The sequence below is a fragment of the Dromaius novaehollandiae genome, chromosome Z (assembly GCF_036370855.1).
Source record: "Dromaius novaehollandiae isolate bDroNov1 chromosome Z, bDroNov1.hap1, whole genome shotgun sequence".
NCBI lineage: Eukaryota > Metazoa > Chordata > Aves > Casuariiformes > Dromaiidae > Dromaius > Dromaius novaehollandiae.
Window position 1 is genome coordinate 80,645,905 of NC_088132.1, and position 25,315 is coordinate 80,671,219.

The following is a 25,315-nucleotide window of genomic DNA, read 5'->3' on the forward strand; positions in this document are numbered from 1 at the left end:
ATGAGTCACTGAGCAATTTAGTAGTTTTCCTGAACTGACTGTAGTTCCTGTGTACTTAGTATCGCTCGGCAGCTTTCTCTTCCATGATTCTGTCCTTGGTCCCCGGCCTCACCTCCTGCTTTTCCACCTAAGAAATCCTGTGGCTAGGAGACCAACAACTAACCACTCGTGGTTTGAAGCCACAGGACAGACTGGTGCAGAGTGACCATGATCCCCCACCGCACACAAGTGAAGTTGTGTCAATGGATAAAAGAAATACCATTGTTATCTATTCTTGACAAAACAGTGCTTTGCATTCACCACCCATCTAAACAAAGCAAATCTGGGCCAAGCTTAGTTCAGACAGGCAGATGTAGCGCTTTAAAATTAAACAATTAGTGAAGATGCCAATGGCAATCTCACAACAGGTAGCTGGGAAGATACTTTACAGAGCATTTGCAAAGAATTACTATTTCTGATAGTTTCTTTGGATGGATGAGCAAGATTTTCTCCATCTTGAGCTGTCTTTTGTCTTCTTTTCTCAGCATTATTTTGTGCCTACTCTGGAGCAGCTCTTACTAATATGCTATCTGTGGTAAGTTTGGTTTGGTTTTTTTTAATAGATGTATTCTGGCTTTGTTATGATATCAGGACATGGAGAATTTTGTGGCATTTCCTTGACAGTTTTGACAGTACTGAAGTGCGAATTCTGCAGCCAGCTGCAGGTTTTGTAGAGAGTCTGTGTCAGTTGAATTGTGCACTTACAGGCTCTGCAACTGATAATAAGGTTTTAAAGACCTTCAAAGCATCTTATCCACAGTAGGAGGATGCACATATACGTAAATTCCAGCAACAACTCAGTTTGAGATATAATATTCAGTTGCTTGCAATGTTTTTGAGCAAGTTCCAGTAGTCTAAAGTTTTCCTTGTTTCTTCTGAGGTCTTTTTCTCCCCCACTCCCATTATTATTCAAGTTTGGTCTGAATATGAGAACTAGTTTAATGAGGAGGAAAATACATTTTTTCTATCTTTTGAGCTGTCCAAGCGCACTGGTCTCAGAGAAAGCTGAAGCTAGTACTGTCAAGCTTTGTTTCTTTTTAAGGTCTCTCTGAGAGACCAAAACAAAACCATATTTTAAGGAAATTGATTTGTCAACCTAAAAGAAAAAACATATTTAAAACAAGCAGCTTCACGCATTAAATGTATTCACCTGGCATCCTCTCAGTACAGTGTAGGTCCTTGCAGAGGGTGACTTTGTTAAGCACACCTGCTTTTGGGATGCTTCAGAAACAGCATACCTTTGGGGTTTTTGTTCTGTGTTTTTTTCCTAAAGCACTTAAATGTCTACCTGTGAGCTGAGTGTCTTGGCTTTCAGCAGAGCCAGCAGAGCTCTGGAGCTTGATTCAATTGCATAAATATTGGTGTCAAGTGGCATCCTGGCCTACAGTTGGACCCAGATCTCCAATGTAGGATGCCTTACATTGCCCAACACATTTCGGATATCACTGGATACCAACGCTTGAGCAGCTGAATCAACATTTGGTTAGCAGAGTAACTTCCCAGACTGCATTGATTAGCTCTCCTTTGACTGCAGCAGGACCTTAGCTCACAGGTAGCTACCTCCATGTAGCTACCTGCATCAGGGTATCCTCTTCTGGATCTGAACAGGGATCTGGTATGGGGGATTTGAGGAAGGCATGTCCTGTGTCAGAACTGTCCCCGCGGAAGCACAGACTCTCCCAGCATCTCAGCTGCAAGAATTCAGGAACAGGCAGAAGTGAGCAAAGGGAACATGCAAAGAGAGATGTCAATATGCACCTGTCTGTCCTTTCCCCTCCCAGCTGGGATTACCACTCTGCACCTGGCCTTTTTGCTTCTCTGCACTTCTCTTTTTGCTGCTCACTTCAGACAACCCAGCCATCTACAAAGTCCCACTCTGCAAAGTCACCTACCCAGAGGCCAACCGGCTCTACTACCTGAGGATGATGAGAAGAGCATCGGAGAGCAGAAGAGGGGAGCAGAAAGGAAAGGAGCCAAAACCCTCCACCAATTGGAAAACCCAAACTGGAGGCACCCCACTGTGCAGTCCCAAAAACAGCCATGCTCACTAATTTCCAGTGCCCACAAGTCAGCAGTTTCAGCGGTTTTTCAGATGCTAGCAAAGCAGCAATACTTTGCAGTTACAAATACCACCTTCAGCAGCGCTCTGCAAGCTGGGGATTCTGCATAGCATGCTTCGGAGGAAACACGATTTGCCCTTGAGCTAAGCTTTCTAAAAAGCACTCAGGTAACACAGTAATGACTGTCTTATCAATCCACACGCTGTTAACTTGAAAGCCAACTCTTATCAACAATAATTATAAGAACAGGCAGAAGAACATAAACACTGACAAGAGGCTGTATTTAATTTTAGATGGGTAATTTAACAAAATAAATACGCTGGGGGGGACTTTGTATGTAATAATAATAAATAACGTAGGAACTGCATGAGGTGCTGCACTCTGAATTAAGAACATGTACATCTGAAAATGGAATAAACAGATAGATCTCTTCCTTTCTTGTTTCCCATTGATGTCTAACCCCATTTATCCCACTTTAACAACTACAGTAAACACAGGTAATATTCTTTCAGAGTTTATACTATTTTTAGTGTTGATTCTTGACTCATCATCAAGTTCCAAGACAACAAAGACATGAATATATGTGCTTTAATCAGACTGGAAAACTGACTAGGTAGTAATGATTGCAAACATTTTTTTCCTTGCATTGTTTTCCCTGTCTTGCAAACAGAAGATCTGTCTCCTGCTGAACGCACAGGAGCAAGTCTGAATCACTGCACACATCCAGTGGGAAACAGGGAGACTTCACATAAAGACTGAGACAAATGTTTGCAGATGGTAGCAATTACTGCAGTTCTTTCTCTCCCCTTCCTGCAAGGGCATTTCTTTTGCATTAAGCCATAAATAATGAACTAGCAAGTGTGGATTGGGATCCTCTCACCTGTCCTCAGTGTCTGACCCAGCCCACCATAAGCTCCCAAGACACCCAAAGCATGTGAGGATTTAAGGTAAAAACTATGCAACCACACAGTGCTCAGGTTAGATGCTGTCCTTCTCTCCTCTTGATGTGGTTAAAAACAGCCACGTGAGGAAGCTTGCTGCCCTTGGAGCAGCTCAATCCCACCCCTCCAGGTGCTTCACCTGGGCCATATGGCAAATCAGGTGTTTGTGCGGCCCTATTTGAACTGAAGCAGCAGAAATCTGGGGAAAGGGCCCACAGGAGCACCTTGTCCAGGCATCAGCACTGCGCCCCACAGCAAGAATCGCCTACAAGGACTCCCATACAAATCCCAGCAACCTCACGGAGATGCTGAGCTCTGACAAGCAGCAGGAGGCTGAAGGCAGAGGTGTATTTCTTTAAAACAAGGAGCAAGAGAGAAGAATCACTAATTTAGGCAAAATAGATTGTTTGCAAAAAACAATCTATTATCAAGGCACTGGACAAAGGCAATTAAGCCTTTAAGCTATCACAGAGGGCAGCTGGAAATGGAGCAGGAATCTTGGCCAGTGTTAAAGAGCATTTGTAGGCTGCACATGCAGCTGCCTGTTTCTGCAGGGTGACTCCAGAAAAAGCAACAGAGGTCAAAGGCATCATCAGAAAAGGTGTTAGCAGGCAGGGAAGAAAGCACAGGGCTATAGGAAAACAGCGAGGAAGCCCAAGCTGCCCTTTGAGCTGTGATGCAAGCAAATCAACACTGGTAAAAAGCAGTCTCCTATGGTCACTGCAGACTGCAAGAGCAGGATAAAGACACCCCAGTGTGACTTCTGCTGCAGAGAAACAAAGAAAAGTAGAATAACACATGAAGTGATGCACAGCTGTCTGAACACCTTCCCTCTAGAACTGCCAATGAAATATTGGGCTCACCCAAAATAGCCAGACCTGTTCATCTGCCTTGCACAATTTAGTTTAGCTCCTACATGCATCCAGCATCAGAGAAACATTTGATTAGTAACAATGTAAAAAAAACAAAAACAAAAATACCCTAATAAAGTCAGATAAAATATTAGAATGAATATTATTGAAGAAAAACCTCAACTGGGATTAATTACAGCATGCATGTTATTTAGCTTTTAAGAAAGTCCAAGCACAATACAGCTACTGGAAATTATGTCGTGTAAAAGACACTACAAAAATAATTCCTCAGTCACAAATAAATCCATCCTGAAATCAATTAGCAAGGCAATTTCCAGAGTTAAAGCCATCCATAAACAATAGGGTATAAACAGAGCTATTAAGTCTCTAGCAAATCAAAAGATTTGAATGACTAGAGTCAGTACCTCTAATTCTTGAAAGCAGAGCAAATATGAAGGGTGTCCTAGAAGCAAGCAGTAGATGAGAGAAGTACTAACTACAGTTATCAGTGGTAGCCCCAGCAGTCTGCTGCCTATCAAATTCTGTAGGAAATACTCACTAAACAAAAGAAAGAGTTTTCAATTTTTAATGTGATTAATAAGCTTCAGCCAATTCCAACAGCCCCAGAGCTCTAATGTAAGTTTGCCAATTAAAAAAAGTAAGACTGTCCAAGAGAATAAAATAAAACAAAACCCATCTTCTACAGCTGCCACCCCAAGCAGCTAAACTCAGCAGTGAATAAAATAAATATTCCTGTACAAACACCTGTCCTAACAGTAGCATACACAGAAGCAAGCCCCTGAAAATTTGCCCTCAAAACTGAATATCAGTGGCAAACAGGAGCAGACTGTAAGCAACATAGAAGAAACTGCAGCACAGAAACCTCCCCATGGACATGGGGATGGACATGACCATCTATGCTGTAATAACTGGAGTGCAAGGCAGAAACACTACATATATTGTATGGCTCTAAGAGAAATGCTTACCTTCTTGTTCCAAAAGTCTCTTTTCTTACTCCTCCCTAATCTTCTCCTTTTCAAGACAGTGTTCCCAGCTCTTCTCACACAGACACAAGTGTTCCTGTTAATAAAATCAGCAGCAGACCCTCACACAGCAATAAGTGGGGAAGGCCAGGCAACCTCCCAGGTCAGGGTATTGATGACTCCCAAATGATCTATCTGTTAAGCACTCTTCATAACCAATTAGCAAAGCTGCACTGATGAGGAAACGTGGAGGGAAGGGATTTGCCTTCTCATTGGACTTCAGTTCTAACAGAGATGAGCACCATGGTGCCATCCACCCCAGATGGGGTATTTCCTAGTTGCTGGTGCAACATGTTTCCTCTTTGGTTCCTTTCCTTTTTGAATACTTCTTCTGATGACCCTTTCCAAAGGGAGTTTGGGCTGCAAAACATTTGGGCCTCGGGGCAAGGCCTGGGGAATTAGGTCTGCAATTAGATCTGCAATTTGATCTGCTATCACAGGTCAAGTGCACAAGCCCCAGTACTCCAGCCCTTCCTCAACACCCTGCAAGGCCCCTATTCCAGCTGAGAATACCTACTTTTTGCTTTCTACTCATTTTCCTTTCCAACTTGCAGCAAGATATAAGTTAAACATGAGCTCTTAAAATAAAGTGGCACTCTATGAAGCAGTTTATAGCTTGCAAGGGCTCAGGCTGGAAATGCTTGCTTCCTTTTTGCTTTCATCAGGAAGTTCAGCTGAAGCCAGGTCTCAGAGGTTCGTTAAGACTGCAATTGTTAACTAGCCTTAGGAAGAGTTTGACAAGTTAGAGGTGCCAGAAGTTTGCAAAGAGCTGACAGGGGAAAAAAAAATTTCTAGCCAAAGGCTATTAGAGAATGTATGTTTAAAGATATATTTGCATCCTTCCGGATGCTGTAGGAAGTTCCTCTGAAGTCTGGGCAGCACCTTTTCCCTGGCTCAGAGTTGCTGCAGCCCATGCTCAGCACCATCTCAGGTCCCTGTAGGAAAGGAAATTACCAGCCATCAGGGATTTTGACAGGAGTGAACAGCGGAAAGAGTAAAACAAACCACCTAAAACCTGCCAAAGGTCCAACTGGGGTGTGTTTCAGCTGTCTAACCCTCAGGAAGAAATTCCGGTAATGGAAGTTGTAACCCTTGGACAGACCTAAAACTCACTTGGAGCTTGATCTGGAGCTGCAGTCCTTTAGATATCCAGGCACAGGGACCTGTGCATGCTCCAATCCACCCTGCCGATGTATAATAAAATGCATTTTATAAATCACTTCCTTCTTTGTGAATCTTGACACTAATAGCCTGAATATAGCTGAAACTCAGTTGAAGGCCAAAACTAACAACTCTAGTCAAAGCCTAGCCTACCGTGGAGACATATCTATCGAGCACAGAGTGGCATGACCTCAGTGTTAGCTGGGAAATGGAGTGCTCACTGCTGGAGTGTGAGGGCTTTAAAGTCAAAAATAGCACTTTAAAACTTGAAAAATGCTCAGCTGGTGCTGGCCTGAGTAACTGAGGTTTGATTTGGGCCGGTGGCCCATGCTGCGGCCATGTTTTCATGCCCAGACGCAGAAGTTTTGAGTTCTACAAAGCTCCTCTAATATCTAAGGGAAATAAGCATTTTTAAGGCACAGTTTGCCAGACTTGCTTTAGGGTGCCATGAATAAAGAGAGACAAATGTAGGTATCTACGTTTAGTCAGCTGAACGCCACCCAAACACACAACCTACTGCATTCAGAAGTGACTGAGAGGCACTCAGAACAGCGGCACTTATACATGGTTTCTATCCCAGGCTGCTCAAAAACCATTCATTACAAGCCGGCAAGAACAGAGAATAATACGGCAACCTGCTGTGAATAGGAGCATGGAGACAGCAAATTAGTTTTCCAAGAGGAGAATCCCAGAAAATTGCTTAATGGTGAAATATAACAGCAGATGCACTCAGAGGAATTATCTGAAGAGAAGCAGAAAGATTTAACCGACCCTTGTCCAGCTAGGAAAATATGAAGGCTACAAAGATAGTACGTAGGATCTTCTGTCTCATCAAGAGACCAGCTCTCGACTCAGGTACACACTGGCCATCACTGGACATCTTCAGCTAGGAAGACTTGCTGCCTTTGCCCTCCAGTATCACAGACCCTCATCTCTCAGGTACACCTCCACAAAACAGCAGACACATCACATGATGGGCAAGAAGAAACACCAAGTCTTCTGGTGGGAGTACGAAGGAGACAGGCAGGGGATGGGAGAAGCAGCTTGAGGGATGCCATCAGACACTGGAGGTTATCCTCCTACCAGGCTAAAACCCGGCACCCAGCCACCCCCTCCTCTACTAGTGGGTTCAGGGCTGACAGAAACAGCAGCATGTAGGGAGATCATGATAGGAGATGGTGACACTTCTCAGCTCAGGAAGACTACCCAAAGCTGTAGGGCTAGAAAACCCACTGCTACGCTTTCTTACAGTGATGGCAGGAAGCAGCTGGAGGGCTGTATGTAAAGGAAAAGCCAGACAAGCTCAAAGTGATGAGCTGAAGTCTGCTGTTACAGACTGCATGAGTTTACTGCTTGTTTGCTTCCACTCTCATGCTGCCGGAGTGATCTATCCACCAAGTGCATGGAGGGCATGAAAAGTGTCCCATGCCCTTTCTTCTGCTCCTCTCTTACATGAACCTGGGCACCATTCACAGCTTGAAGGTTTGTGAGCTTAAAATAACTATTTTCATCTTCTCAGATAATCTCATGCAGCCCCTCTGCAGTGTGAGCAGCTCTTCTTCCCATACCTGCAACTACAGACTGGGGTCTCTGTGCAGGTAGGAGTGTGATCTCAGCAGATACTGACAGCAGACATCCTCACCAGGCCCGGGCAGCCTGCGCGTGGTGCCAGCCAGTGTCCTGAGAGCAGCATCCAAAGTCTCGGGACGGGCTTTCTGCTTCGAGGGGTTCAGCCCCAGAGTGCTTCTTCTGGGTACCCCAGCAGTACAGAGTCTCAACACACTCTGAAAAAAAATCCCAAACTTTATATTGTGTCCAAATAAGATAAGCTCCAAAAATTTCCACTTGCTGGAAAGTTGCTCTGTGCTTTCTCAAGGCCAGCTATCTCCAATCTGCAATGATATTCCCTAACACCTGAGGCTCACTCAGCCTTTAATAGATTGCATTTGCCAGGGTAAGAGAAACATCACCATTTTAAGGGTGAGATTTCTGTGCTAAATACTGTCCTCTCCCTCCCCTGTAAACAGAAGGGTGTATTTTAATTTGGAAGATGGAAAAAGAGCTCAAACAGGAAACAAACACTTGGTTGCATTTGATTCTGCAGTTCTCAGGGGGTCTTTTACAAACTCGTGCAGCTGTTGCCACAGCTGGAATTCACACATCCCAGTGGCCAGCTGAGAAAACCAGGGATAGCTCTGTGGGAAGCAAAGGTTTCTTCCACCACAATGTCCCCCCGGGAATGAGCAGAGAGTTTGCATCTGGGCACCTCTGTCTGCAGCTCAGCAGCTCCTGAGCACCCCCGAATCCATCAGCACGTTTAGCTGCTTACACTGCAGTGGAGCTGCATCCTCGCATCCCTCTCCGGGGACAGCCCTCTGCCTAAAGAGCTGAGGCAGGCCAAAATCTGTGCTCCTGAAATCACAGCATGGTTGGGCTTGGAAGGGACCTGGTGCAGCTTCACACGGTACAGCAGCGGTGAAGCACCAAATACAAATGGGAGCCCTTATGAATGCAACTATCTCAACCGCCCAAAACGCAGAGGCACAGGTGTGCTGGCTGCCCAGCACATTGCAGCAGCTGCAAATCAAATTGTGCTGTGCATCAAATTGCAAAAGGCAGAGAGAGAGACAGAGACATCCTTGAACGGTGCAACTAGAATAATCCGGAGTCTTTTTTCCCTCAGTTCAGGGCTCCCTACTCACACCTGACCTTGCTTCTTAGCTAATTGCTGACAGCTCTGTTGCTCTGCCATCCACAAATTTCTGCTCTGCAAAACCGCTTACGCAGAAGCCAAGCAGCCTGCTTCCTGGCTGTGGAGAAACCCAGAAAGGCAAATATGATGACAGACTATCAGCCCACTATGGTTTCGTACTGTAGCTGAGTGAGTTTATTTCACTTGTGTGAATTAAATCCCGCTCAGGGCACTTTCCATTCCCAGAGGGGAAAAAAAGAGTTATCCAGCAGACGTGACTTTTTTTCTTTTCTCTATTACAAAAAGTGAATCTTTCTTGCAAATGGATTTGCAGGTGCTTGTGTGCGTGCATGAAAATGCTGCTCTGCAGTACTGCTCACAAAAATCCTTCAAGCATCCACAGCCAGCGTAACAACATTACTACCCATTGCACTGATTATTATTTTCCATTGCTTCTGCTGTCTGCCGGTTCATCTCTGGAAGCTACCAGTCTTCTTTGTCTTGTTTAGAGCTGCAGCCCATGCCATGTACATCACCTTGCACTTCCACTAAGACCTGCTTGGAAAGACAATAGTAATCACTGGGATTTATATGCTGAAGCAGTTTATTTGGGGGATTATTGCAGTGTTCTCCTCTTTGCTGAGGCCTAACACATTTGTTTCCTACAATGTGCAGGTTTGTGAGAATGGTTTATTTCCTTGAAAGCAGTCACGTTCTGGGTGAGACACCAGTCCCCACCGTGAGGGCAGGTGAAGGGGGAAGGAAACTAAACTGAAATTAGATGAGGGCGAAGGCATAGGGTTGTCTGGAAAGATGGAAAACGAATCCAAACACGGGGACCCAGACAGATGATTACACTCTGCTTTTCTTTGACCTGTATTTCACAACTCCCTAATTTTTCTTCAGGCCTCAGAGACATCTCCTGTGCTGGACACCACAGCTACATCCATACCAGTAAACGGGACGGTGCACATCATCTCCCAGGCTTGTGAGTCCCTAGCGCAGTCCTTGGCATGTGTTGGCCTTGGCCAACCAGCACGCTCCTGAGCAATGCCCAGTTAGCACCACAGCGTTAGCCTGGGCCAAGAACCAGCCGCACTAAGCAGTCTGGATGTGGCTGCCCCACTTTCGATGGTGAGACAGTTTAATGCTATGGACATAGGCTCTTCCTTGCCAGTTGGACTCACAGCTAGCGACTGGTCCCAGGGACAAAGTAATTCCCAAGTACAACCACTGCCTAGACGCACCGGGGTGCAGCTCCTCCGAGCCCTGGGAAGCTGCCACCCCCAAGCCAAGGCTGGGACAGGGAGCAGGTTCATGCCCTGGGTGCTGCCCCAGTGAGGTTTAAAGATACATCCCATCTGGCATATTGACTCTGGCAGGCATCCAGCTGGTAGCCCTCAGGAGATCCAGTCTGTCCAAAGCCATATTACTCTTAAGAAGGTAACATATTCACATTCTTCACTCTCACTAGCAGCAACTTTCAATAAAAACCTTGAAAAATCTGCAACTAAGATGAGCTCTGATGTTTGTGAGCCCTCTAGAATTGAGAGCTGAATATCTGCTCTGATTGTCACACGTGGCTGTGCTGGAGATACACCACGAGAGGGAGATGGACACCAGGGCCGGCCAGCCAGCTCTCCTCTGCAGCCTTCCCAAAGGCTGCTCACTGCAGAAAATGTCACACGGTTGCCGTGCAGAGGAATGTCAAACAGCAGCTTTCTCTAGAGAATTTTTACAGGCCAAAACAAAGGGAAAGAAGCACCCGCTGCCTTCAGTTTGGCTTTTGTTCCACTCTACATAAACCCAGAACTATTTCCCTCAACAAACAAGTGTGAGGTTGTGACAGACCTCTCGCATGCTCTGTGCCGAAACAGATTTTTTCCACTCTGCTTTTGCTCATAAAAATGAGATGATGAAAAGCAAAAAGATGCCAAAGGACACAGCCTTGCTGATGTTGCTCCTCTAGGCACCCTGCATCTGGGACCATCCAGTCCTTACCCCACGCAGAGGAACTGCCTCGCCGGCTCCCACAGGATCACTCACAGGCTGAGCACTGCCCTCCCTGTGGGTCTCTCCCCCTCCCGAGGTCTCTGAGCCCATTTGGGTTTGAGGCATTTGCTCAGAAGGCTGCGAAACACCCTGTTTGCTCCACAGCCAGGCCTCCAAGAAACTGAGCAACGGTGGCTTGTCAGAAGGTCCCCAGCTTGCTTCCAAGCCCATGTCTCCCCTTGCACAAGACCTGCCTGAGAGCAAAAGTGCCCCAGTGATAAACACCCACTTCTTCTCTGTCTCCACAGTGAGCTACTGACAAACCTTCCTGGTGGTATTTTTAAAAGCCAGGGAGAACCAAGCTCTGAAAAGCATTTTATAGTAGCGACCTTCTGAGGCAAAGAAGAGTCCGTAAGAGTGCTGCTGAACAGGAATATGGATAGGAGTGAAACTGTGTCTGAAGGGGTTTCAGTCCCTCTTGTTCCAGTCCTGGGCTGCAGGGCTGAAAGGAAAGGCTGGATGGGGCTATTTGAAAGCATATTAACTTTTTAATCCTTTGAGGAACGGAAAAGTGGTAACCAATTGCCACCACCTTGGAGACCAAGTGCTGCAGACGGATTTTGCCCACCAAGGAGCTCCTTGGAGCTCCTCACAGAGCTGCAGGGCTGTGATCCAGCATACCTCAATTGCCACTGCAACCTCTCCACCCTCCTCCAGAGAAACCGCAGCTTGGGAAAACTTCTCAAAGTGAAGCTGGACATTTAAGTCATAGTTGACCCCGTGCAGAGCACAAGATGACCTCCAGGGGTCCCTTCCAACCTGAATTATCCTGTGATCCTAAGCCACTGAAGCAATTGGGTTGGAGAAGTGAACAGTATCATTTGGTATGTAAATTCAGTTTCTCAGACTGAACTGCCCAGGAACAAGGCATGACAAGGAACCCATAAATACTGGCTACATTTCACACATCCATGGCCCAGCCTAGCACAGGCAGGCCAGGACCTGAGTTTTAGCAAGCTGCAGCACTCCATACATGGATTTACGTCATTTTAAAGCACCTGCTGGAGTCCACGAGCTGGTGCAGCTCTGTGCAGACCTAATCCCCGCAGCGTAACCTGAGCCGAGGAACACAGCCAAATCCAGCAGTATAATGGCAATGTGCTGCCGAGTGCTTTCCAGTGCACCTCTTGAAGGCAACCAAGCCTGGAGAGAGGTGTGGAGAAAGAGCATGTGAGGCTGGATTAGGGCCATAAGAGTCTTTCCTGGAAGAGCTGACCAGTTCGAGTGCTGTACCTGACTAACGCGGCTAGACGGCTTCTGCCTGGTGGCCTGACATGCTCAGGGATCATTCAGGCATTTCTCTGGGATAGTCCAGTGCTATGCTGTGTGGCTCAACAGTCCCTAACTATTTGCTACTTAGGCTGCCTGGACACTTAAACACTTCCCTCTGTATGCCCAGAGTCACTAAAGTATTGGCAAAACTGAGCCTCTCTAGATCTACCTTGAGTCCAGTTGGAATCCACCCACCAACCCCTCCTGTGACCGTGTCTACCAGCTCAATCCAAGAGCCATTCTTAGAGACATCTTCCCGCTGAGCACGGGAAGAGAGAGAAACGCATCAACCAGCTTCACTGGCTGAGAGGTGGAGTTAAGCCACAGATTCAGCCCTCCTAAATCATGCAGGATTTAGGTTCTAGATACCAACCCCAGCTGCCTTGTCCTCAGCAACAGGTGGTCTTCACAGGTGCCTAAAATCAACAGAGAACTCACTGGTCACTCATATGTGTTACCTGTAGGCTCAGTTCTCATCATTGCATGATTTCCAGGCCTGGCACAGACCAGGGGGCCTGGGAGCCCAAACTAGTGGTACTCCAGCTACCAGGCTATCAAGTAGTCAGCACATGAGCATGGTCTACCTCATCTGTTAAAACAGGAGCAAAACCATGCATGCAGAAATGCAATACTTGGGCAGAAAAGGAAAATGTGATAGAAAGCCTGTCTTAGGCCAGGGATGAGCCTTTTAAGCAGGAATGATGTGCTGTGGGTTCTGCTCTCTGAGTTATTTCCCTCCATTGTTTAATCTGTAGTGCAAAACTCCCCAGCCTGAAAGCTAGGACACTGCAGGGATGTGGCAATGGAAGTCCAGTTCCTCAGGGATGCAGGCAGACCCAGAGCTGAGGTGTCCCACTCCCTGGGCAGATGGTAAAGAACAGGCACATGACACTTCTTCCTCCTTTTTAAGAGTGATCTCTGTCATTTTTGTCTCCCCACCTTGAATCCCAAACCCCAAAAGACAGGAACAGACACTCAGCACTTGAGTCCTTCATACTTGTCCTGCATACAGCTGGAGGTTGGTGGGCATCTAACTTGGACTGGACTGAAATACTCTAGGGAAGTTTTACATGGCTCCCACCTTTCTACATTGGTTGTATAGCAAATTTCAGTCCTTAATTTACGTAATTAGGATTATTTTGGCTGGGTAATGCACACAGCCATGGGCAGGCGTTCCAGCACCTGAATCCAGCACCCAACCTGGGATGCGGCCCAGGCCTTTTGGGAAGAAAACAATCTTGTCTGAACCTCAGGGAATCCCTAAGGCAGTTGCAGCAGTAGTTAACTGTGCCAGGAGTTGGCCGTGTCTACAATCAAGTGAATCCATCACGTGGCAATGGATCTCATCACTCCTCTGCCTCTAGTTCGCAGGGTGGCTGCTATCAGAGACCTCATTCCCACATAGGTATCAGCAGACTGTGATCCTGTTACTTATTAACCAGCTCTTTGATAAGCTAAACAGGGAGTCATTACAAGACATCCAATCCAGATGTCAGATCCCGTGGCTTTTTTGTGAATTCCCTCCAATGTGTCAACAACCTCTCTAAGGTGCCAGAATTGGACAGGACAGTCCTGAATCCGGTTCCCCTAAGGACAACCTTGTCTGCTGGGCACTCAGAGTTGCTGCAGGCACGCTACAGTGGGAAGTAGCGCAGTCCAACAGCCGTCCCTGCCTGCCGGCCGTTCCCTGAGCCCTGGCCCTTTCCCAGACAGCAGAAAAGATGCTGTTTTTAAATGACACCAAGGCCGGGCAGCGCCCTGAACAACCCTGAGACGTGGCAGACATAAAGTGTAAACCTTGATCCAAGATCTCTCCCAGAGGCCCAAATCCTCTGTGAGGATCTCCCACCTAAATTACCCACTGCATTTCCCTTCTTTTGAGATGCAAGGATTCGTTTTACCAGCAGGAAAGCAAAGGCAACCCAAGGAGAAATGAACAGTAAAGAAAAAGAATTGCGCCGAATAGGAACGAAGCCGCTTCCCCTGCAACGTCTCCTTATCTCATGTAGCACGTACTACCGGGAGCAGAGTCAGTGGATGGCAGCATCTGGCTCACTCGCAAAGACTGGTGCCTGTGAGATTAGAGACAGACTTGCTCACGCAGCACTACCAAGCTGACAACTGCTATCGGAAACCCGGCGCTGAGAAAAAATGAATGCAGTCTCCTGTTAAAAACATCTCCATCAAAAGCGAGGCACCCTGGGAATGAACACAATGAGAATAACATCATTTCAGTTAACACAGACGCTGAGCTTGTCTTTCCACGGAGCTGGAAGCAAAGCCATAAAGCTAGATGGGTTCTGGTTCAACAACAAACTATTCACTTCGGCACTTGGGTGAAATTTCAGGGTCGCTTCTCTAAGCGATCGCTCTTCTACAGCGGTTTAAATTAGCATAACAGATTCCTTAAGTTCACAAGCTTTTTCTCTGCCCTTTCCTGTATAATTTGCTCTCTCAAGACTTCCCTCTCCAGGCTCATCTCTGCCTTTCACAGCTATTTCACAGCCTTATAAACCTCTCAAATATGCCACAGTTCTAATATTCCAGATTCCTCCAGCGAGCCAGGGAGGCCAGGTCAAAAAAAAAAAAAAGAATTTCTCAAGTTACTGGTAAAAAACAATTAAACAATGAAAGGTCATCAGGTACTTGCAGGCAGGTCATCGTTCCAGTGTGTTAACACAATTGTGCCTCCGAAAGCTACCCAGAAACACAGCCAAATCGATATACTGCTACGCGCACTCCCAGTTCAGGGGTGGGCTGAGGGCAAAGTTTCTACGACTTGCTCCAAATTATTACCATGGCTCTGAAGTCTGCGCAGTGGAGACACCTCAACCAATGTTTTTGCTGTTGGTTTCCCCCTCCGCTATACAGCCAACAACAATGTTCGTGCGGAGACAGAAGGATGCTGAGTTGTCTTGATTGAGGAGATTAACACTGGCAAGGTCTAGCTCAGGTCCTCTGTGAGTCTGCTTTGAAGACTTAGAGGCAGAGTCCTTTTAAGCGGAAGGAGGAGAAAAGACTGGGTTAAAAGAGACTTAGTTAAAAAAATAAAAAACAAAAAAAGCAGCAGGGAAGAGGACATTTGGAGAGGCTATTGGCAAGAGACCAAGGACAAAACAAGAGGAAAGGTGGAGAATTCAAGCGGGAACCTTCTTGACGTGTTTGGAGCTCGCAAAGTGGGAGGAGAAACAAACTAATTAGTAATATCAGGACAGGAGCCATGCTAGCCTATATAAGTTGGTGGGGTATTTTCTTTTTCTATCGTAGCCCTTCTGCACTGCCCAGCAAAGCAACAGCTCTCCCCAAACTCATCAAGAAGGTAAGCATACTTTCTTCGCTTCTTTTAATGCACAGCAATAAACCTGTACCACGTTACTGACTGACTTACTTATCTCTGAGTCTTTCTCCTGCACCAAAACACAAAACAAACAGCGTTTAGACCGTCCTCCCGAATGAAAGCAGCTAGGGCAGGCTCATGAGGAACACTGAGGTTAGGGAAAGTCACAGGGATCTTAATTATCAGGAATTTTCTAGCAGGCTGAGGACTTACTAGTATTTCTTAGCCCAGTTGGCTGAAACTTTGAGAAAAACACGGGAATTCTCTACCATCTCCTTTCACTGCCTTTCTATTTTGCACAATGAAAAATGCCCAGATAGGAATAATATGCAGTTAATGTGATAGGATCTCTGGACTTCTCTGTCACAGAGACCAATCTCTGAAAATCGAAATGGGAATGGGTGTAATGAACATTTGAATCTGAGATGAGCTTCCCATTTGAACTAATGCTTTGAAATGTATCTTCTGGGGCAAATCCTGAACTCTTCAGCAGGGGTCAAGTGCATTATAATCTCTTTGCTTTAGGAAATGAGCTTGCGCATGCATGCGTTCGTATACCCGACACAACACTTTATACCTATCCAGCTTTACTCAACCGCTAGTAATTGCACAGGCTGTGCTGAAATCAGAGCTGGAGAGAATCCGGCCCTTTCCTCCTATTGTACTCAGATGCAGGAATTCCTCTAAAACCACGCTGCGCCCAGCGCTGGCTGGCTGCGCGCTGCACGGGAACAGTTCTGGGAATGCAAGGTACAATGCCTGCGATTGTGTGGCAGCAGCCGCTCGGGCAAGCAAATACCGCATGTTGATTCAAATCCTCTTGATTTACCAAGAATTACTTGAATTTTGTCAGAGAGGGAGGAAAATTCCAGCCAGGAGCAGGCAGCACTAGATAACTTTGCTGCATTTTCGGGGACAAAAGACCAACACGTAGTGACACAGGCACCAAGCTGGAAATCAGAATTACCTATGAGTGTTGAAATAATAAGCCAAATAAAAGCCTCTGTTCCTATACCAGCCAAACACTCAATGAATGTGTCCGGGGCTTGTCTCAATTTCAACAAGTGGATAAAAAAGTATTTGCAGGCCAGACGCTGCAGGGCTGCAGCACCAGCATGGAGTTTGCTGGGCTGCAGCTTTAATGAGGCACTACTGGGATGCCGGTTGGTATGGCGTGACATGGAAGAAAAGTACACAAGTGGAAAAGAAATTGATTTAGGGAGACACAAAGTTGCATAACATCAGTTCTTTGCTACCAGACAGTTATTAACTCTGAAAAGATGAGAAAAAAATCAATAGATTGGCTTCTTGGCCCTGTGATGACTTCTTTTTCATACATGAGAAACATTTTTTTTTCCTGTTCCATGTTCAAGGGTTCCATTTCATAGCCAATACAAAAGCATTTAGATACTTGTAGCTGAAAAACTCTTGGTCTTGCTTATGTGAACAACCTCACTGGGGAAGGCAAAGAGATACTTTTCCAATGGCACAAAGTTTTCTAGGTCAGAGGGGCCACAAGCTTCTGGAATCACTGGGGAAGAGCAACAGCACCCCACATCTAGCTCTCACTTATATGGTACACCATGCTAAAATAGTTTGAAATGGTTACGTTGCGTTTACCCCACAGCACAAATCAGTACTTGAACCCCAGAGATCGGAATCACATCCTGACTGCTGTCTGCCTGGGTCGTGCTGCTGCTCCTCTATCACGCTAAACTTCAGCATCAGCATCAGGAATCCACACTGGATTTCCTACCAACTGCACATCTGGAGACGCTCTCCAGAGCTTATGCAAGAACACGTAGGGCACTTAAAGCGGCGTATCTGAGCACAGAACTCACAGTCCTGAGTTAAGAAACTGAGATCAAAAAACACTTTCACAGAATGATGGAAATAAGGAACACAAAAATATAAATATCATCCCCTCCCTCCCCCAAAATAAAACACTCTGTTCCAGCAGAATAGTCCTCTCACAATTATTTCCATTTTCCTCTTCCTTGCATCAAGAAGAAAAGCCTACTTTTGGACACTGAAAACCAATGTTAACTTAGCTTTAATGGCAGGTCTTTAAAAGATCTGCCGTAGACTGCCTTCATGCAATGCCCATCAGAATACACACTTTTCAGCTTAACTTTAAATTCAGGCACCACCGTCTTAAACTTCTCTGAACATCTCCATTGTTCTAGAGTCAACAGCTGGGATGAGACACCATTTGAAGGATTAACTCCCTGTTTCTTACATTATTTTTTAAATAGCTGCTATTAGCCACTCCATGAAACAAGATAATGTGTTAATGGACCTTCGGTCTGAGCATTTGTGGCAGTTACTGCTTCTTATAATGTCACAAGTCATTAAAAATGCCCAAAAAAAATCCTTTTCTACCTTGCCTGATGTTGGTTTCCAAATGACTCACTGCTCCCTTCTGCTTTCTTTTGTCCACTAAGTAGAGGTAGCTTAAGTCCTCCATAGTCTGTGTTTCTAGACAAATAAGAGTTTCTGGACAAAAAGCAGATACACATTTTGATACTTTCTAATGTAGGTGCTTGCAATCATCTAGGGCAATAATCCCATGAAGGGAAAATGCAAATCATCCAAGAATCTTGTGCAAAATGAGCTGATCTTGCCTACCCCCAGCCATGGTGAGAAAGCCCCCACTGCAGTGGTGATAGCCGAACCACCGCAGGCAGGAAGACAGTCACCACTCTGAGTCTGGGATGTGATTCGGGGTGGCAGTGAAGCCAGTGGGTTAGATCTGGCACTTTACAGTGTCCTGAAGACCCCACCTGAAACTGAGCACGCTCTTAGCCTAACCGTTACATACCAGGCAGCTCTGCAGATGATGGGTATGTTTCACACTGATTTTCTTCCCCTTCAGCACGTATAAACTAATAGAAATGGCGACCCAAAGTTCTCTGAGAAATATATGAGATCCCTCCAATAGCCTACTCTTGAAAGACACATCACTTGACGGACAGGGACATAATGAATGTGAGTTTAGGCTGCACTGCTGGCCAGAACATGCCCATGATCTCCCACCAAGTCCACTATTGAATACTCTGGAAGAATAGGTATGAAGAGCTTTAATGTAGCCTTCACTGGGGGTGAAGTTCAGGCCAGGATGGTGGCAGTGACTCACTTGGTCACCTGGTCTTCTTGCCATGCCAAGTGCGTTGAGCTGATGCTCGTGAAAATCCAGAGCAAAGGAGTTCTCCAGACTCAGACTTGTGCTGTGCAGTACTGACACTGGCCCTACACAATTTCCATCTTGGCAGCACAGCCCAGGTCACTGCCAAACAGCATCTCAATAGCAGATGAAAGGCTTCACATCTCACAGGGGCTTATGTGCAATTACTATAAATCTCAGGAAACAAAATTGCGTGAACAAGAAAAGAATCTCCACTCAGATGTTCACCACAGGAGAAGTCCTTTCCAGTTCATTCTGGCCCTGATTTAGTAAAGCCATGAATTCATGTTGCTTCACTGGGAATTTAAGTGTGCACTTAAGTGCCTTCCTGTGGCAAAGCAACAAGTATGTGTATCAGTGAATGAGGGCCTCTAACATGATCCATTCTCTTCTCCACTGTGCAAGTTGGCCAGACAATGGCTCTGACATTTCTTCGCGTGCACATTATGTTCCAAGCTGCAGAACATCTCCAAATTCCTACAGCGCAAACAGCTCCCACTCAGCATGCAGGGAAGCATACGAGGTATGCTAGCACTGGACACACAACATATCTTCGGAATTGCAAATGCAAATGCAGCATCCCTTGCTTTTATGAATTAGCAACATAGAAAGCATAAGTCAGATAAAGAGAGAGATTCTTTAAATTGAAAATATAAATGCACTTTCACCAATGAACAGCATTTATCTTGGCTGGAAATTTTTGCTACTTGATTTAACTGAAAGTGCACCCAATTCACTTATTCCATTATTTCAGAATAAAATATGAGAAAAGCGAAGGTTAATGAATCAAGGTAATGAATTATAACTGAGCCAGGGAAAAGCCTTCTAGCACTGAGAAACTATCCCTAGCAACACTCTCATCTTTTCTTCTCTTCCTTCTCTATTTAAGCTCCTTATCTATTGTTTCTATCCACAGTTAAATTCCACACCCTTCTACCTAGTGGTGCTGTCTTCAGCCATTTTCTTGTGGAACCTATGCTTGCAGTAACTGGGCTCTTCCAGAAACAAAAAAATCTTCATTTATTATCTGTGCAAATATTTTCTACTTCATGAACTGTCACTACCATCCCTCCAATAATATATAATAAGAAATTGGCCAAGGTGTATGTTAACCAGCCATTCCCTCAACCAGACTCAAAACCGCTTAACCATGTGTTTTAGATCTGCATAAGCAACACCCAGGGGTGAGGCTGCCTTAGCTTAAGTAATCAGTCCCTATATTTTTGAAGTATGAATTCTCTTCCCCAGCCGCCAAGAAGGCTTATACTGAAGTTGCAAGAGAATCGAAATCTAATTCCAATAGTTATGTGCTTATATCATCTGATTTAGACTATCAACTCACAACCTAAATTCTTTATTTCTCACACAAGCTGTTACTCATCAGTCAAAACTGATGCAGCTCTAGTTTTGTATTCATTCAACAACGCACTTTGTCTCAGGTTTTCTTTGCACTGCCAACTACCAAAAATTAGTCTGATTCTTCAGGAAACTGAATACACTCCAGGGTTTGGCCATTTTTAATTCTCTGGCTCAATATTGAGAATTGCTTCTTAAACAAATGAGGAATTGGCTATGAGACATTTTTAAAAACCCAGTGTTTAAAGTTGGATGTAAGGGTCTGATCCAGGGGTCTGAGTGTAGTTGCCTAGAGCCGTATGAAATACCCAAGGGTATTCCAGCAGCTGTTACTCCAAAGAGCACAGGTCCCGAAAGGGACAACATAACTGTCAGCCTTGTGTGCCTCAGACACCCTCAAGAACCTAAATTAATGTTAAACACCTCTGTTCAGCCTACAATGCTCCCCTACCTTACTTAAGGCTTGATATAGTGTCTGCTAAACTTAGTAAGTCTTTCATCAGTCCCTGGGGGTTACTTATTACAGGTGCCTAAACGTGGTCACCTATCTTGTCTTACGCTGAAGCAAAAGAGCCAGCACAGGCCACCTAACATGCAAGCCTACTGGGTGACTGACAGAGAGAAGGCATCATGACTAAAGCAGAATGGAAATAAGCACTCTAAATATGGCCTATAATCTCTGAAATCAGTGCCTGGCACTTCTGAAGATAAGGCAGCTAAAATACAATTAAAGGGAGCAAAAAAATTTAAGTAGGTATGTAAGTAACAGTGAGGCACCGCAAACAAGCTTCAAGCTAAGCCCATGCTCATGAGAAAGGCTGAACTGCCCTCAGTAGGTGACCATGTAAAGACCTATGAGCCCAGCTTTAAGTACCTATTATTGATGGCTGCAAGAAGCACCTACATCAACTCAGACTGGAAATATGGCTTAAGCAGCAGGGGAAACTTAATCATTGAAACAACTTCCTAGATGTGGTGGAATCACCATCACAATAAGTCTTGAGAGTCCACTTCCAGGGAGCCAGTGTCTCCTAACGAAATCCTGCCCTTCTTGAAAACACCTTTTCACCAGGCGGCCCGTTTCCAGTATGTAGCAATAATGAGTGGTGGGGAGAACAGGGGCATTGTAATGTAATGTCATTTTTTTCCATGAATTCCACCAAAGGCTCAGAACACCACCATGGAAAACAGCATTGACGTTAAGATAGAAACCAAGGGAGAAAAAAAGCCAAGAAAGCAGAATCCATTGAGCAAAGGTGGAAAGAGAGTCTGCAAAGCTGTTGGCTACATCACTGGGGACATGAAGGAATTTGGAGGCTGGATAAAAGGTAAACCTACTTCATTGTAACTAATTAGGGGATTCCAAAGAACTGTATCAAAGGAATAATAAGTAACTTCTCAACCACATGATTCAAGTTGGAGTGGAACAGAAACAACTGCCTGGATTTATTTCATTTTTGTAGAAGAAACTCAGCTTTGTACAGAGAGCCACACACTGCTTAAACCTTGAAGATGACTGAGATGACATTTACCTCCCAACATGCTATGTATAATGTGAATTTTGTCTGAGGGAACATAGCCCAGAATGCTTATTCTGTGTTCTGTCATTCCTTATAACATTCCCTCTCCTTTCAGCTGAGTAGTTTCTGTCAAGCCTAATGCTACTGTGAAGTTAAATTACACGCAGGTAGGTGTGTTTGGTCCCCATAATAAATCAGCAATGGGATAGTCGCACAATTTGCCATGAGACACAGACGTCATAAATTAGCCAGTTCATATGAAACTGGTCCAGTGTACTTTATAACAGGGGACTCTGGCAACCACACCGTTCATCCCAGCTTTCCAGCTGCAAAACTTACTACAGACCATAATAAATCCTGGTCAGCTTTTACAGTCTTGTTGATTCATCGCTTCATTCGTGCTGCCAAGCTCCACTGCCAAAACTTCTTGAGTTTCAAAAAAAACATCCCAAATCAGTCTCATCTGTGCTTTTTTGGTTTTTTATTTAATTTGTTCTCTTCCAGATAAACCTCTCATGATCCAGTTTATTGATTGGGTGCTGCGTGGGATATCCCAGGTGATGTTTATCAATAATCCCCTTAGTGGGCTTATCATAGTTGCTGGCTTCCTGGTGCAGAATCCTTGGTGGACACTCACAGGCTGTTTGGGAACAGTTGTCTCAACTTTAACAGCACTTATTCTGGGCCAGGACAGGTAAGTTCATCCTTTGCTCCATGAAAATCAAACTGTCACTTCAATACTGACATAGGTGTTAAACAAGTGAAATCAATGAAAAGCATGAGTTTAGCCTTAGCTAAAACTGTTAGGAACAGACAGATCTTCCAACCAGCTTCTTCTGGCACGTAGGGACACAGGGCACACAGCTGCAGTGCTACGCCAGGCTGCATAAATGCGTAAGGAGTAGTCGAGGCTGAGAAGACATGTAACTCAAGCGTGTGAGATTGCAGGTCAGTGCATGAAATGTGGCAGGTCATCATCACCACACAGAATCACGACTGTGCATGTGGAGGAATGGTCTGATGTGAGGACAGCACTTGCGGGAGAGCAGAGTTCAAGATGATCGGGTTTTGTTCCACACAGATCGGCCATAGCAGCAGGCCTGTATGGCTACAACGGGGTCTTGGTGGGATTGCTTATGGCTGTCTTCTCTGCTAAGGGAGACTACCACTGGTGGCTTCTACTCCCAGTGGCACTGGTGTCCATGACGTGGTAAGTCGCACATCTCTTCAGCTTCTTATTCTAGTCCCTGTTTCTCTGAACTGAGACTGAGCCATCATATTTTTTTGCTGTGCTTTGCAGGATCCAAATGAAAAAGAAACATAATTGGCATACTTGCGCTTCTAAAACTGTATCATTATCTGTACTTTTAAACCTGAATGTAAGCCCAAAACAAATGAAATACACACATAATCGCAAATAAATCCAAAGGCCATACGGAAAATTGATGGTTAACCATAGTCATTCAATGCCTTACATGTTAGCCATATTGCTGTGATGCATCAATTCATTTTTGTCTCAAGAGAAACATAATTTTCACCATTCCCTGCCACCATCAACCACAAGTACTTCATCTATTTAAGCCACCATATAAAAATGTCATGAAAATTTACTGCTCTGGGTACAGAGTTACAAAAGCTGCTCAGTAGTTCTAAGATGATGGTTGATGCTCATGAGAAAACAAACAACTAATAATGCTTTACTCACATATGTGACACCATACTCTGTTGGGTAGTTGGACAGGAAGAATTTTGAAAATTGGTCTTTGAGCCCCAGATGTCTGGCTGGAGATTACTAAACCATCCATGCAGATCACTGGTCTGACTGAAGTTCATGTAGTTCTATACTCACTGTAACAAGCATATTTTCGATGCCAGTATTTCCTTCTGATGACCCTGAATCATAAGCTTAAACAAGGACACTTCTTTGCAGTTCACTCAGACCTGGCCCTGGTGTCCTAAATTCAATCCACTTCAAGTACTATAAGAAAAATTAAGCATGGAGACTGAGCTGGGGAATAACTCCTCTGAATCACTGGAGCTTCACCAGTTCACACCAACAGGATCTTGGCCCCTTCATGGTCACCAAATTAAACACAATATCGTATTGCAAAACATGACAGGAACCCACACTGCTAACTGAAATGCCCTGGGAAGGGTATGAAATTTGCAGAGTGACCCTAACATATCTCTCACTGTCAGAAAGAGTGACGAAATCAAACAGCTTCTAAGAAAAAAAAATGGACAAAACGAATTTCCTTCAGTTGTCCAAATATTTTTTTTTCTTTTGCCTAGCAGAGTTACTGAGTCATTTGTGATCACAAGCTCCTAGTGAGATCATTATGTTCTTCTTTCAGCCCCATTTTCACCAGTGCTTTAGGCTCAGTCTTCAGTAAGTGGGATCTGCCTGTTTTCACCTTGCCTTTCAACTTGGCCTTGACTCTCTATCTGGCTGCCTCAGGACCCCATAACCTCTTCTTCCCTACAACTCTCATTCAGCCTGCAACAACAACACCCAACATCACCTGGACTGATGCTGAAGTGCCAATGGTAGGATTCCCTAAAAATACAGCCTTCTCCATTTACAAAGAAATCCACTATAGGGCCATATTACCTTCCTTTACATTACTGCGATAGGGCCTGGCAATACAAGGTTGCATTTATAAAACAGCTATTATCCAATACATAAAGGTTGACTCTAAGAATTGACATTTTTGATAGCTTCAGAAAGAGAATCTTTTTAGTATCTGGTATCTTTTGTTTACAATTGGATCTAAATGTATCTATTATAATCTTTGAAGAGCCTCTGAAGTCTAATTATATTACTGTGGATATACTGGTCATGAGTCCATAGCTCAGGTTATGCTGAGACTCCCGTTAACTCATAGGTTAATTTTAGTGTTCTACACAGAAAGTGTTGTGTTTTCAAAAACGCATCAAAATGCAATCTTTCTGTTAAGCAACGAGCATGTAGATACTACTATGACAGAATTATTACAAACTTGGATGCAGGCACATATCCATATATTTTTAGCTAATACTCAAAAGGGGCCTATCCAAAGCAGTATTTTATTCTCCTGCATACCACAGTAAACAACATGGATACTAGAGTAGTAACTTTCCCTCTAAGGCTCAGTGGACTATTTTAAGCAGTTGTGATTAAGAAAAGGGAGTTATTAAGAAAAGGAAGTTAATTGACACTAAACAGCAATAGACATAGGTGAAATTTCTAAAGGGATCTTTATCTATGATGGATAATTTTATTGGGACCATAAATGGACTATTCCACATGGGTGGAACAGAACATTTTGAGGAAGAGTGTCTCAAAATCACCTCTATGCTGTAACCAAGTAGGACTCTGTCCCACCAACTCTGCAACTCTCATGCATTCATATTCCTAGAGAATCCCAAGGGTGTCTCAGGTATACAAATAGATATAACCTAACCTGGAAAGTCTTGTAATTCTGGCGAAGCCATACTGGTGTTCTCATCCTCTGATCTGCCCACCTAGAGGTGAACACCTTTTCAAAGACATCATCTACCCAAGCACTTCTATCTCCTACATTCATTGTCATGCTCCATAACAACTTGTGGAAATGGCCAAGACAAAGTCAACAGCACATGTAAAGTCAATAAAGAAGCCCTTCTGAGTCCTTTAATGGGAGATATTTACCTTTGACATTATCAGAGACCAAAAATCTGGCTGAGGAACTACTAATACCAGCTGAAGGAACAAGGCATTACTTATTTTCATTAAAGCCCTGTGGAAATGCCATGCTGTCTCCCTAGAACTGTACAAACTTTCCACTT

At 44.7% G+C, this 25,315-nt stretch overlaps 1 protein-coding gene across 1 annotated transcript in view; it reads left to right on the forward strand.

Annotated features, from left to right (window-relative positions):
• LOC112994496 (urea transporter 2-like) overlaps window positions 1–25,315 on the forward strand; it is a 320,633-nt gene that overhangs the window by 288,813 nt on the left and 6,505 nt on the right. The window contains exons 11-17 of the mRNA XM_064502569.1: window positions 525–574; window positions 1,821–2,089; window positions 15,289–15,430; window positions 21,154–21,316; window positions 22,013–22,202; window positions 22,590–22,718; window positions 23,863–24,055. Coding sequence (XP_064358639.1) covers window positions 525–574; window positions 1,821–2,089; window positions 15,289–15,430; window positions 21,154–21,316; window positions 22,013–22,202; window positions 22,590–22,718; window positions 23,863–24,055 — 1,136 coding nt within the window. The remainder of the gene's footprint in view (window positions 1–524; window positions 575–1,820; window positions 2,090–15,288; window positions 15,431–21,153; window positions 21,317–22,012; window positions 22,203–22,589; window positions 22,719–23,862; window positions 24,056–25,315) is intronic.